Source organism: Pholcus phalangioides, unplaced genomic scaffold (genome assembly GCF_987345545.1).
Source record: "Pholcus phalangioides strain wild (caught in Gottingen) unplaced genomic scaffold, Ppha-v1.0 ptg000032l_1, whole genome shotgun sequence".
Taxonomy (NCBI): domain Eukaryota; kingdom Metazoa; phylum Arthropoda; class Arachnida; order Araneae; family Pholcidae; genus Pholcus; species Pholcus phalangioides.
In genome coordinates, this window is record NW_028301622.1 from 5665917 (window position 1) to 5680401 (window position 14485).

At 36.4% G+C, this 14485-nt stretch overlaps 1 protein-coding gene across 2 annotated transcripts in view; it reads right to left on the reverse strand.

The window, feature by feature from the left end:
- Positions 1 to 7823: 7823 nt before the first annotated feature.
- The window catches only part of LOC149066827 (uncharacterized), a 57037-nt gene continuing 50375 nt past the window's right edge, over positions 7824 to 14485 (reverse strand). For both annotated transcript variants that reach the window (XM_089253135.1, XM_089253134.1), the window contains exon 18: positions 7824 to 11233. In XM_089253135.1, coding sequence (XP_089109261.1) covers positions 9302 to 11233 — 1932 coding nt within the window. In that variant the 3' untranslated portion in view covers positions 7824 to 9301. The remainder of the gene's footprint in view (positions 11234 to 14485) is intronic.

Sequence of the window (14485 nt, forward strand, 5' to 3'; positions counted from 1 at the left end):
CATTCAATCATAACACTTCACTCATAGTTAGAAAAACTGGTGGCAGATGGCAGCACTACACATGACAAGCATTACAAAGAAACAAAAAAAAAACAACTTCACGTCAGGTTTCCCTACACGTACATTCCCGCATGTACCGATTCGTTGGGGGTGTGGTGTAGCAGTAGTAGGTAGGGCCTCCAAAAAATGGCTCGGGGATCCATGATGTTAAGTCAGCCACCTCATTGGGCAATTTGCCTGTTGTGGCATTGTATTTGTATGAGACAGTGCTTGACAAATTGTGAAAAAATCAAACCAACAAAATACCTTAGGAGTCAAGTGGTTTTCCCCAGAACCTATTGTCACATTAAGAAAATTCTAGATGCCAATACACATTTTTTTAATCACTCTGGTGACCCGAGATTTGTCAAGCTCTGGTATAAGGGGTCTATAGTCTTAATTATACCAATAACAAAGGGGGTACACTGGAACACAAAAAGTTAAGAAATCCCTGGCTTTTAAGCCAACGATGTCAAAAATATAAAGTGGGTCAACCGCAAGGTTTATCAACAATAAGTACAAAGATTATGTCTAAGTTGAATAAAGCTATTTACAGATTACGCCAAAGAGGTTGAGGTTTATCGAGATTCACTGTGTTTTAGAAAAATCAAACTTTAAAAAATTGAATTGGTGTAATTGTGTACACACTTACGATGGCAAAAAATATTTTTACTTTACGTGGATTATGATGTTTTTGGCAAAGGAAATCACGATAACAACATTTGACTTGTCTTTCTTGCATGAATGAATGAACGCCAGGGTCTCTGCCACCGGACTTATCCCGTTGCCGAGATCTCTTCCAGCCCAGCTTCGTGGTAGAGTCTGGAACAAAGTGAGTGCATCTAACAGTCTGAGTGTGTAGCTAGTGTTGTGTATGATATTTCAGTGCTGCCATCTATACTTCAAATTGTGAGTGAAGTGTAATGATTGAATATTTGTAACGTTGTAGGCCTGTTGCTCTCTGTGGCGAGACTTTTTAACGGGGAGATCGGCTCGCATTCACGCCTTGAAGTTGGGAACCACAGAAAACCAACTTCAGCCGACCACCTCTGTGGGGTTCGAACCCGGATCCTCGCATCGCGAGTCCGTCACTATAACCACTCGATCACCACAGCGGCTTGTCTTTCTTGCAGAAACTCCAGTACCCTATGATGTCAAGAACCAATTAATTAGCTAAAATGGCATTTATTTGGCAGAAATCCAATGAACAGTATGAGCAATGCAGATATAATTAAAAAAAAAAAAGAGAACAAATAACGCCAAATGACTAACACAATAATAGTGTACAATGCAACAACAAATCAATACATGAAAAAAAATGACACACAGCAACAATAAAATAGCTTGATTTGTATCAATCGTATTAATGGCACCTTCATATATAATATAACTCTTTCTCAAAACCTGTACAATAAAGCACCATGTTAACAATCGACCCACTATTTCATTTTTTTTTTTTAATCTTCAATTAGGGGGAGGGGGAAGAGGATTCAGGTTCGAGCAAATCCTTCAAAACAAACATCACATACATCAATCCAAAAACAACAAAAAATATTAAATTGCATGCTTCGATAGCGATACATGCACAGTTACGTCAAATCCAAATAAACAGTAAAGAAAGACGAGACACACGCACAACACACAGGAACTCAGGTACGAAATTACGAAGTAGAATAACTTCACATCGACAAAATATGCAATAAACAACGGGGGAGGGAAAAACGTTAAATTATATAATGAAAGTTGATTCTGAAACGACACTTTTTTTTTGGAAAAATACATTTAAGAAATCTGAGATGCAAGATGTCGATATATTACGGTCCACATTTATAGTTATTAAGTATATCCGAAGGCCGAAACAGAAAGCATTTCTTTATGTTGTCATTTAACGAAAATGCATTTCTATACTCGTCATTGATCATTTTTGTCGTACCACGGTCATTTTTTCTATACTCGTTTATATAATAAGATGGTTATGGCCGTGCAGGTTATATATATTATTTTTAGATTTTGAATGGATGAACTGTCGCTAAACTAATGAGCAAATTCGCAAAAAGTTTTTAAAAATACGCCGGATGATGAGAAGATTGTCTTTAGACATGGTGACCTCACGTTTCTCAACTGAACTGATTTTTTCTTCCCTCGAAATTCTTCAAAAAATAAATGTGATTCTTTGAAAATAATCCATATCGAACCAAAGTAGACAAAATATTGCGCACACCTAGCTTCTCTCTCTCTCTGATATTCAAGACATCGAAACATACAAATCAAATGGTCCCTGGCCTTTATTTTATTGATATAAGGTGTTTGTGGCTTTCATTTTATTGGAACAAAATGTTTGTAGCCTTGCGGAACGAGTGGTTTAAGCCCTTCATTTTACTGGAATAAGTGGTCCAAAGCCTTTATTTTATTGAAACAAGGGATCTGTGACCTTATTTTTTTGAACAAGATCTGTCGCCTCCATTTTATTGGTACAAAGGAGCCTGCGGAACACAAAATGTTAAGAACCAATGATTAAGCAAAATAAAGCAGAATTAATCTTTATTGGCTAGTGATCAAAGTGTACGCAATAATTTGTCCAATGAGTGCATTTTATATGGCTTCTAATCAATATAAATCGTCATACATAAATACTAATTTTCTTGTTTCATTCTACGAAGAAAATGGCATATGAAACAAAAATGTTGTAAATGGATTTCTCATATTCGGTTTCGTTTGATTTAAAATAGCGATTTTGATTTGATAAGTTATTTTAGAAAAATTTGAAACATAGAACAGACTATTATTATAATACATGTTCTTCTAAGAATTTATGAATCTACGATGTGTAAAATTTTTTTCTCCCGTATTTCAACCAATTACAAAATCGAATTGCACCAATATTACACACCAGTTGCACAATACCAAGTATCGTCTCAATAAACCAAGTTTTTACATTCTAGGTTCTTTTGAAATTTCTAAAAAATCCGTACCATAAAGGCTGGCGAGTCGTTAAATAAACATTTTGCTTGTCAATGATCTTAACACATTGTCGACGGGATATGTAGAAAGGTGGTATTCATTTCTCAAGTTCAGAACACTACAAACGCTGTCCACCCCCTGCATGCAGGGGCGGCTAGAGAGAAAAATCTTCATCCGTGTGTGACCTATTTTTGATGCCTGACCACGTTTTTTGGTCAACAAAACTTTTTGTTTCACCATTTCAACTGGGATTTTGCCTGTCCTGCCTGCATTATAAGCAGGGTTTGGTAAATCAAGAAAAAAAATTTAGGCGCCACATTCCCATTATGTTGCAGGATTACTCTATTTCCATGCTCGTAATTCCAAATTTGAACACCTAAGATATACAATTCCGCTGTACATCTAACCATTTTCCAAAAATTTGCAAGAAGTAGGGATAGATTCTTTTTGCAGCATACCGTAGACCAGAGCAGGACAAATTTAAAAAAACTCTAGGTGCCAGAAAAATTTTCAAATCGGCAAAAAAAATTAATGCTTATTTTGACTTTTTCAGGGCATAGCAACCATCTTTCATATTGGCAGATAAGCCGCTTTAAATTACAAACATTTTGTGCTGCTCTCAGCCTGCAACTGCACAAAGAAAATTTTAGGTGCCAATACCAATTTTTTTAGTCGCCGTGGTGCCTGGGATTTGTCCAGCCTTGCCTTAAACAATGCGTTCACATGCAGAATTTTATATTTTTGAAACGGCAGGCCATCTTAATTCTAAGTAATTTCAAGATATCATTTTGAACTAAATTATCAAGAGACAAAATCTAAAAAAAAAAAAAATATTTCATCTTAATACACGGGCCAACCCAGCCTTAGTTCAGGGCCGTCTATGATGAGATCTGGTACAGTGATTTTAAAGAACGCGTTGATAGGCTAGTAGTTCCAGCCAGGTAACAGGCCCTACAATACATTACCTTGTCTGGGAGGCCCACGATATTGTTAAAGCAGCTCCGACTAATGGAAAAACTTCATAAACATTTTTGTATTCAGCTTTCTCACACATACAAAGAAAAAACTGTTTCAAACTCGGTTTATCGAGACTAGCAGGCGTCTTTAAACTGTTCCTAATGAGCACCATGGGATCCCCTGAGGCACCAGTGTGCCTGAATTTGTAATAATTGACATGTATTATTTTTATTTAGGTTCCAACACTGGTTACCATAGATGCTCGCAGCTAAAGAAAAGTTGAAGACCCCTGTGCTTTACAATGATAATTATCATAAATTAACAATAGCATAAGAATCTTGAAAACTAAAAGAACAGCACAAATAATATCTGAAAACAGTATTTCAAACAATAGAATCACACAGATGTGTAATTAACGATATTCTGAGCCGAAAAAAATATATTGAAATCAAGTCTTTTTAGAAATTTGGACGAATTAGTTCCTCAGATCAATCTACCAACTTGGCCACAGTATATAATGAAAATGGTCAGTTATTGTACAGAAAAAAAATCATTATTCATCTGTGGACGGTCCAACATGAAACTCCCTCTATGTATACATATATATATCGCCTACAATAGATGCAAAAAATACGACGGTACATTTTTTTAAATACATGGGAAGCACCATTGGTCTTGGAATCCAGTTCAATGCCCTTTTCAATTCTCGGAACGAGGATCCAGGGATATTTTTTTTTTGTAGCGAGAATATCATCAGTGCAACAATATTTAAAAATACATTTAGAAAAATATCTATAATCAACTGAGTTTGTTTTTAATTCTGCCGAAGGAACTAATTGAATAAATCTAATGCTACGACTATAATGATTACGATTAATTTTAAATTACAGATGAGGAAATGCATGATTTCCTTTCCACGAGAATAGGATCTTTATATGAGATTTTGGGGTCTGATAACAAGAAAAAAAACATAGCACATGTGTATTTTGATGCATGAAAAAAGGAACCAATGTCTGTATATACTCATTAAATAATTACCCATTTTTTTTTAATCGGGAATATAAGGGGAGGGTTTTCATACATGAATGAAAATGCTTTCACACTCAGCCACTTTGATGTATTGGGCCCACCCTGGCATGGCCTGGGGGACTAAAGTGCAAAGGGACCTCGTGAAAATGAGATTTGGTTAAAATTTGAGTACAGGTCTGGTTTCACACAAGCCGGTGTCTACAAGTCAATCCAGTCACATCTAGGTCTGTCTTGTCATTCACACAGAATTCCTAAAATTGGCTTTTTCGCAATACACTAAAGTATTACATATCCTAAGGACAAACATCTAGGGCCATTACAAAGGAAGTGATGGGAATGGGTTCACTTATCAAAATCAAGACCAGTTTGGTTCCCCTTTGACGGGACTGGTTTAAATTGAAATTGACAGGCGCGGCCTGTGTGAATGCAATATGGGAAGGAAAGCATGATGGATTTTTCTGTTGACCCAAACACACTTTACATGATGGGATGGACCTGACGTGACTGGACATACCTGGTGTGAAAGCACCCTAAGCATGTAAATTGGAAGGCACAAACTTACAGCCAGGCAGGGCGTCAAAGAAATCCCTTTTCCCAGACGCCTGTGATTTTTTGACAGTCATGACTTCAAAGGCTGAATGAAATATACAGCTTTGCTATGCTTCGGAAAATCATGCTCATTAAATAGCTGTGCATGTTTTCATAGCCACAATTCTGAATGTCTCTTAGAATCATCTTAAGTTTGAGTATTGTTCTCACATGTCTAACCCTAGACGTTGGATCAAAGGGGGGGGGGGAAAGGGCACTGCTATTTATGCTTTAACTGACTTTTCATGAGTGAAGCTTCCATAGCCATCCCAATGAAAGCATTTTGGACATCCATAAATTCTTCGGTAATTCAGAGTGAGAACCAAACAGACAGCATTTCCGATGTTTTGGGGGCGGGGATGATTTTGCTGAAAATTTGAGAGGAAATCAGGTTGCATGGACTCAAACTTGTGCTATCTGTAAATCAATAATATCAGCGCATACACATTTTTTCTGCTATACAAATATTTGCAAAAAAAAAGAAAAGAGAGAAACAAACACTCGTAAATGTTGACTCTACAGAATTACGAAAACATTTTATAACGAAAGATTCAGAGAGTATTAGTAATAACATTACGACGTGAAAACGATTTCATATAAAATATAAGCTTGAGTAAACTAGGGGGGGGGGGGGGGGCAGGGGGAACAACAAAATCCTGACATGATTCACATCAACACAAAATGTAGAAAAAAATGAGGTGTTTAGCGCTTCAGTGAAATGAATGTCTCGTAACATCACTTTCAATGCATATATATTCAAGAAATCCCTTGTCTCGATTTCAACGTTATTCCTTCTGATAGAATTGAATAAGGATAAGGTTATGTATGACAAAATTCGGACAACCACAGGAAGGAATATTCAATTGAACAGCTAAACTGTGTCCAGCACACACAGCATGTCTTAATTTGACATACACTGAAAAAAAGAAACTGCTCCACTAAAAGTTTTTTGCCCCAAAAAGAAATGTAGGTCCGATTTGAAAAAAAATTAAGTAGAATTAAGTATTAACACACAGGGGGTTCTTATAACTAGGGGGGTCCACGAATCCCTTGGAAAGCATTGGGGGGGGGGGGGTTGGGTTTGTAAGCCATGTATAAATATACTTTTGAAAAGGTATCTGTGACCTTCATTTCATTAAAACAAAGGGTCTGTGGACTTTATTTTATTAGACAAGGGGGTCTGTGATATTTATTGCATTGAAAAAACAGAGGATCTTTGAAACGCAAAAAATTACAAACCTCCTGTACTAACGTAATTTCTGGAAGATAACACAAACCCTCCTTGAAAACTATCAGCAGCATATGAAAGTTTTGAACGAAACAATGCCCCCAATTTAAACGAATTAACATGCTGAAAAAGTGGAATAATAAAATACCTTCAACAATTGAACTTCCCTTTTGCAGTATGTTGGTCAACAGCACTCAATGTACCTTTTGAATTTTTTTAAACTAATCAGAATAGTGATTCCCAAAACTTGTGCCACAAGATCAGTCAGGGGTGCTGCAAGATATCTTTGACACAAAATCACATTAATAGTACAGTGGATCCTGCATATAACATTTTCACTTTGTACAAATTATTTTTGATCCGATTATTATTGGTCTGATTCTCACCAAAAATTATCACAATTTCCTGCTTGAAGCATTTTTCACGGTTTTTGAAAAACATTATATAAGCTGGATCTTCAGTGATACTTAAACAACGTGTCAGGTCATTTAAGAATGCCACAGAAATGTTCCAAGATATTACAGGGGTGCTATCACGTAACTGCACATGCACCTCCAATACATTCCTCTACAGAATTTCTAATGAATGTTCTGAGTCTAAGAATGACCTTGACATATTCATGTTGTCAGGATAGTGCTTGTTTCATGTTCTTGCTGGTGTTGTCACCTGTTTTCCATATTTTTAAACAAAGATGATAAATGCTTCAATATTCATGTTATGTAAGTATCGTGTTGTAGGTCTGCCTGCTTACAGGGACGCTTTAAGCTATTTCGAAATTTCAAAAGGATTCATAGAATGTGGAAAGTCTGAAAATCCTTTTATTAGAGATAATCATTTAAAGAAATCATCAGATTAATAGGAAATAGTTTGAATTGAGTCTCTGTATATGACCTCCGATTTGCTTGCCAAATCTTAACCAACATAGCAATAAGCTATCTAAGCTATCAAACACTTCTAACTCTCCATTATATAGTTTGTGGAAGACAACGTTCATATACAAGCCCATTTTCTGTGCTTTCTCCCCTCTACCATTATATCCAATGCTTAACACTAATCATAAATATATTGAAGGCATGTGATGGTATGTCTACTAACTAAAATCCGAAACATCCCTGCATTCAGGAGAATCAGAGAACTTATTCTCAATCTTATCTTCAGTTGACAAAAACATGACAATTTGTTGAAGTGAACAGAGCGACAGAGCGCAATTGTCCTTTTCCAAATTTATTTAGATACATCAAATAGGGGAGGATCTTGGTTCCAGCTGTATTTGGCCAATCGGATAAATGCTAATTCAAAAACATAGTGTCCTCCGAAACTAAAGTGAAATAAAACTACAAAGAAATTTCAAAGTAAAAACCAAGTTGTCATGTTAGCCGAATTGCCAGAAAAACTACTAGAACCAGGCTCCTTGGAGATATTTCAGAGGGGGTCAGTGACTTTGGATTAGAGAATAAAGTCATTATTTTCACACACATTGATATATACAGAATATTATTTTGCAAAGAGGTCTGTGACCTTTATTTTAATAGTATAAAGGGTGCGTGGAACATAAAAGGTTAAGAACCTCTGATTTAGTGATTATATTTCATCAAGACAATGCTGAAAAGAGGTTCATAACTTCTATTTTATTGGTACAAGGGATCAGTGGCTGTAACTCCATTGGTACAAGGGGTTCATGACCTTTATTTTATTTGCTTAGTGGGTCTGTGGATTTCATCTTATTGTCTATGGAATACAAAAGATTAAGAACCCTTTGCACCGTAACCGAATGAGTAAATTTTCAACTGAGAAAAGTTGCAGCTTACCTTCCAGAAATAATGGTAGTTTCCTTCAATAAATCTATTTAAAAAATTCTGTATCGCAATCGGCACATTTTAAATTTTTACAGTAATTCATCTTCATTTGAATTCATCAATAGCCCCCCCCCCCTCAACAAACGCGATTTCAAAAATAGAAAAAACAAAATTACAAAAATTTAAAAAGTTCATTGCCCAGAATGGCATCATTATAAAAAGTATTTATATATTTTTTGCGTTATCGTTAAAGAAGAAGACGGTACCAAAACTTGGACTCGCTCAGGATTATTCAAAGCCAATCATACTCATGTTACAAAAAATACGCAACAAACATTGTTTAAATGACATTCATGATGAAAGGAAGTGATAAAGACCTCATTTCTACTGTACAACATGCAAATATACACATATAATGTACATCCAATAAACGAAGACAGTTGCACGATTTTCTTTTCCATCTCCTCTAACAGGTGTGGTTTCATACAAAAACAAAAAGTGCTCATGCATCCAAATAGCTGGAAGTGGTAAAAATATTTACAATGTGAGAGATGTATGACTTACGAAATACTCAAAGCTAAAGTAACAAGCGTTTCGGGTCGGTTAAACTGAGTATGAAATATTCAGTGCGAAGAAGTTTTTTTCCCAGCGACAAACATTACAAATTATTTTTTTATGCGAGAGTGTGTGTCGGATAAATTGATCATACAATTTCTACATGCTTATCGTTAGTAACACAAGGGACAGTGACTATATCATTGGCAGTCTGGGGTTTCCGATCGCCAACTAGTTCGTTCCACGTCACGTACCCATTCGTCGAACCGTGCTGAAGTTTTTTAGAGTTCTGGCCACAGATTGTTCTCTCTAGTAATGGCTTTGGCATCGAAACTGATTCGGGGACGTCGGAAAATTTAGAGCACTCTCTGACATTGCCGTTTGGCCGGATGTCCGGTAAATTAGATGGAGGACCGCTATTCTGTAGGGTGACTTGTTCTATTCCTGCAGTTCTTGACGGAGATGGGAGATCTGAAATTAAATCAACTAAATCCACTGAGTTCTCTGACGATAAGCATCCCATATTGTTATCCTCCGAATCATCGGAGAACTGTGTCGAATCAGTTTTTGACACTGTCCCATGATTATCTGTGCTACACGAAATACCCGCTGGAGACGAGTCCGAACTGTTTGTTTTGTACTTCAACGGAATAATATCCTCGTCTATGTTCTCTGAAATACCAGCAGCCGGCATTTCAATGTGATTGCCATTGAGTGTGTTAGGCGGAGAGTTGCAATCGGACTGGCCGTGCCTCGCCATGACTTTGGCATCTTGAAAACTAACGTAACTGCTCTTTTTTGGCTGCACTGGCGTTTCTTGCTGCGTAGTAGCTAGGGACGAATGATCCAGTATCGGATCCAGAACCTTCTCTTCGTTATTGAGAGCATTCAACGCATCATTTGGCACATAATCTTCACTTATATCGTTAGAAGTCTGACATATATCATCGTTTAAGCTTTCCCCATCACTTTCAGCACCTCCGAACTGACCAGAGTTCTTAGAATTCTCATCATTGCAATTAAAACCACTCAAAGCATGATTATATGTAACATAACCTGAACTGACACCCGTTTTCGGAGCAGATGAGACAGCACATGGTAACGAAGATGCACCACCACCACCAACATTTTCCGGAACTTCAGTTGAGGTTTCTGAAGTGTCAATCAACTCCACATCACTGCACGATACATTGTCAGGCTTCTCTTCTACGACATCCAATGGTTTCTGTCTAGCTGACTTTTGACCCAAACCTGGAGCTGGACGACAGAACAGATCAATGGAGTTCCCAACAAGGTTTTGCATCATTTTGGGCTGAGTAACTTTAGAATAACTTGGAGCGCTTAAGATTTCCGATTCAATAGGGTTCGGTTTACGCACAGCACTGTAAATTATACCAAATTTGGAATAACCTAAATTTTGCTGTACTGGGAAAGCCTGGTTGCTGATGTTCAACCCATTTCCAACACTTCTTGCCAAACCGAATCTGCAGTAAGGAGGTACGCCTGACAGCATGAGTGGCTCTGAATCGCTATCATCTGGAAATTCTGCAACTGAAGGTTCACTGTTTGCCAGTGACTGCTGATCTAACAGATTCACGTTGTGCACCCCCACAGAGACATAGCTGGATGTGAACGCTGGAGCCACAATGGCAAACTTGCTGTAAGGCTGCATGTGGCTGTTCTTCTTCAACGGATGTGGGTTGAAGTAGATGGGATCTTTCTTTCTTATGTAATATGGACATTTTGGTGACATATCTGTGATTCTCATAACCTTCGTCACAGGTCTAGGAGACATGCTCTCTCGTTCGAGACCAGAGTCCTTGCTGTTATTTGATGGACAGTTCTCCTCTACCATTTCCAGGTCTGGTTTGTATGAACGAGGCGTGGTATTGGAAGAGCTAGTTTCTGAAAATATGCCATCAGGGGACGGAGGAAGATCTACTTCTGCACCAGAATCGATCGAAATATGAGTCTTGTTTGTGTTGGAGGAGGATATACTGTCATGTCCCTTGCATGATATACTGCTATCCCCGCTTCTATTGCGTCCGTTCTTCTCACGATTTCCTTTCGTACTCAGAAACTGGAATACAAAGATAACTTTTTATTATAACCTATCAACAACATATAACCTATTATAAACATAGTATAATTCTTAATAAAAATTTTATAATTCTGCTCGATGCCCATTAATTTTGGCACTCTTCATCAGTTACAGAACAAATTACTAACAAATAATGAAATCAGGGGTTGGGTTTCTACCATTTAGTTTAAGTACACATAATTAATGCTTGTTATTTCACCTCATTGGTTGTGAAATATCAAATGTTTTAAAACAATATTTTTTAACATTTAATTATAATATCTCACCAAGATATGCAATATAAAAAAAAGTATGAATAGTCAGTTTCGATTCTTGGAAAAAAACCTATCATCGTCAGGACATTTCTTGCTGCAGTTTTTTCCAGCAATGGCAAAAACTCACCAACTCTAACATTTATTAATTCTAATTCTATTATTAATTTTAATAGTAAAGTTCAGTGAGAAGTGTATGTTTGTGTTCAAAACGACCTTATTTACATTAATAATAAAAAAAAATGCACAGTGGGCACAAAATACAAAAAATGCAAAGTACCTCACATTCGATGAATGGGGGAAAAAATTTTGCCACTTAGCAAAAACCCATTTTTGCTAGGACAGTTTTTTATTGTGATTTTATAGCGGTTTTTCCACCTATGGTGAAAATTCACCAACCCTGTAAAGAAATAATGAGTTGAATATCTGAAATTCTCAAAAAGCTGTGATTGTGTTGAAATGCTCCTAAGTAGTTCTGCAAATTCAGCAGCCTTAAAAAGAATTTTATATATGTTTTTGGATTCAGTCACTCAACTATGGAACAGTCTAATGGACATAGTAACAAAAGACCGTTTTGTTACACCATGTTACACTGAACTGACGAAAGTGAACGATTAATTTTAAACTGGTTATATTTCTTGTCAATAAAAGTAATTTGAAGTTCATAAATAAACAAAGGACTTTTATTCAAATATAAAACTAATAAATGCTTTCAAAATTGCTACTATATTAGCATTACTGTTGATATAAAATCCTCCTGTAACAGTATTAAATTAAGCTTATGATTTCATGAGTATGAAAGGAAGTAGTTTTTTAGAAATCAGTTTCTTCCATTTGAAACCTATTTCTTCCTGCTGTTTTCCAACCTGGAAGGAGCTTCCTAATCTTGGCAGCAACATACCTGATGAACTTGGTAGATATGTCAAATTGCTTTTAAGCCCCCCCCCCCCTTCAAGTTCTGCAGAACTCAAAAGAATTTCATCTTTTGCATTTATTCATTTTACGCAGAAAAATTGATTGCAGCATACAACTGCTAAAGACACTTTTGCTTTTCAATGTTTCACTACGGTGAGGAAAATGAGGATTTTTATAATATTTTCTGATATTTTGAACATTATTATTTGTAATAATAATCTGCTTTCTAATAATCTTCAAAATAAGATAAAATTTTTCATTTCGCAATAATACGGAAGAGATCAGTGTCATTTAATAAATGAATAATGTTTAACTGTTTTGTTACTTAAAAAAATTAAAAATAATTTTGTCAATTAGATGGATGTATTTTGAACTTTCAATGAAATTTCTCTGGGTCTGATAAAAAGCTTCAGCTGGATATGTGATTTTGGTCAAAGGACCAATATAATTTTTATAATTAATTTTACACGTGCATAGTTAGATTTTCATAGGCTTAATTCAAATTTATTAGAGGTGCTAAAATGTATTTGCCATATCTTACATTGCAGTGCAAATGATGAATACACAAGGAAAACTGGTTTTTTTCACTTGGAGGAAGCAGGGTCGGCAGTTTTTTGCCAAACGGAAGAAACTGTCCAACTTTTCAAAATACTGATGCAGTTATCAATTTGCATATGCAGACATGCTATGCTAACATAGGCTTAAAGCTTGTCAGTAGCAATGAATATACAGCTTTGCCATGGGGGTGGGGGGTGCCCCCTAGGGCAACATAATCATAGTATAATTAAAAAAACTCAAAAATTTAATTAAAAAAATTTAATTGAAAATTCATTAAATACAGCACCTTATTGGCACTGGAACCTAGATGGCTCAGGCCACGTGACTTCCCCCACCTCCCAAAGCAACTTTCCAAGGTCGTCAAGTCCCTTAATAATTCATGAATATTCAATGCAATCCCAACCTGCATACATCCTTGTGGGCCGTATATACGGACATCTAGCAACCCTAGACCCCCCTATTTTCATATTCAAGCTGCTATGGCACTTACAATGGAACATTCTCTCCAATACAAGTTCACGAGCTGGACCATGCACTATGCAAATTAAGCCGGGTCCGGACGCACCACGCTGAACCACTCAAAAACTGTTTTTAAAAGCTCACGTCATGGGATGGTGGAAATTTGATGGAAAACAGGTTTTGCATGTTTGGGCGAGCGGCGGGTTTAGATGCGGCTTTACAGATTGCCTTCTGTGCACAGACAAAACAGATCGACTCCGAGTTTGTCTTCACTCGAACTCTCTCACATGCATATTCATCGTTATGGTAAAGATCGAGGCAATATAAAAAAAGTTATAAGTAAAACACCGCAAGAAACTTAAGGACCAGATTTTTTTAAAGCTGATTTCCGTTGTATTGAGAGTGTATGCTGTAGCTCAGTAGTTTATTGTAGCCTTTCGTAGAAACTATGGAGAATCCGTAGCAGTTGGCAACTCTGCATATGTAATTGAATTAGCTTAAAATTTACTTAATATTATAAAAAATATACATTTGCTATATCTAAAGCATAAATTCTAAATTATATGATAAATTATTGATGGAAAACCAGTTTCTTCCACTAGGAAGAAACCTATCTCTTCAAGCTGGGTTTTTCCATGGTTTTCTCCCTTCGGAAGAAACTGTCCAACCCTGAATGAGATAGTAATGTATGATTTCATAGCTGCCAAATTTCGAGAATGAGAATTTTTCTTGCATACAAATTCTGTACAAAAATAAAAAATGATTTTTGGAAAGATTTTTCATTAATAACTTCAAGATTTTAGTACTAAGTCGCCAATCCTCGCCAACCAGTTAGTTAAATTACCTGTCACTCAAAACAAATCTCACCAACAAAAAAATTGCCACCTGGCCCAAAATGGGATGTAGACACTCAACAGGACATGTGGTCACATATGTCAGATAAAGCCATCTCCCTAATTTCAGATGTTAAAAGGCTAAATTGATGCTGGTTGTTTGACAAATTTTGTCTTAAGTTTTTTATAATTCAGTTATATATTATTGATACTTT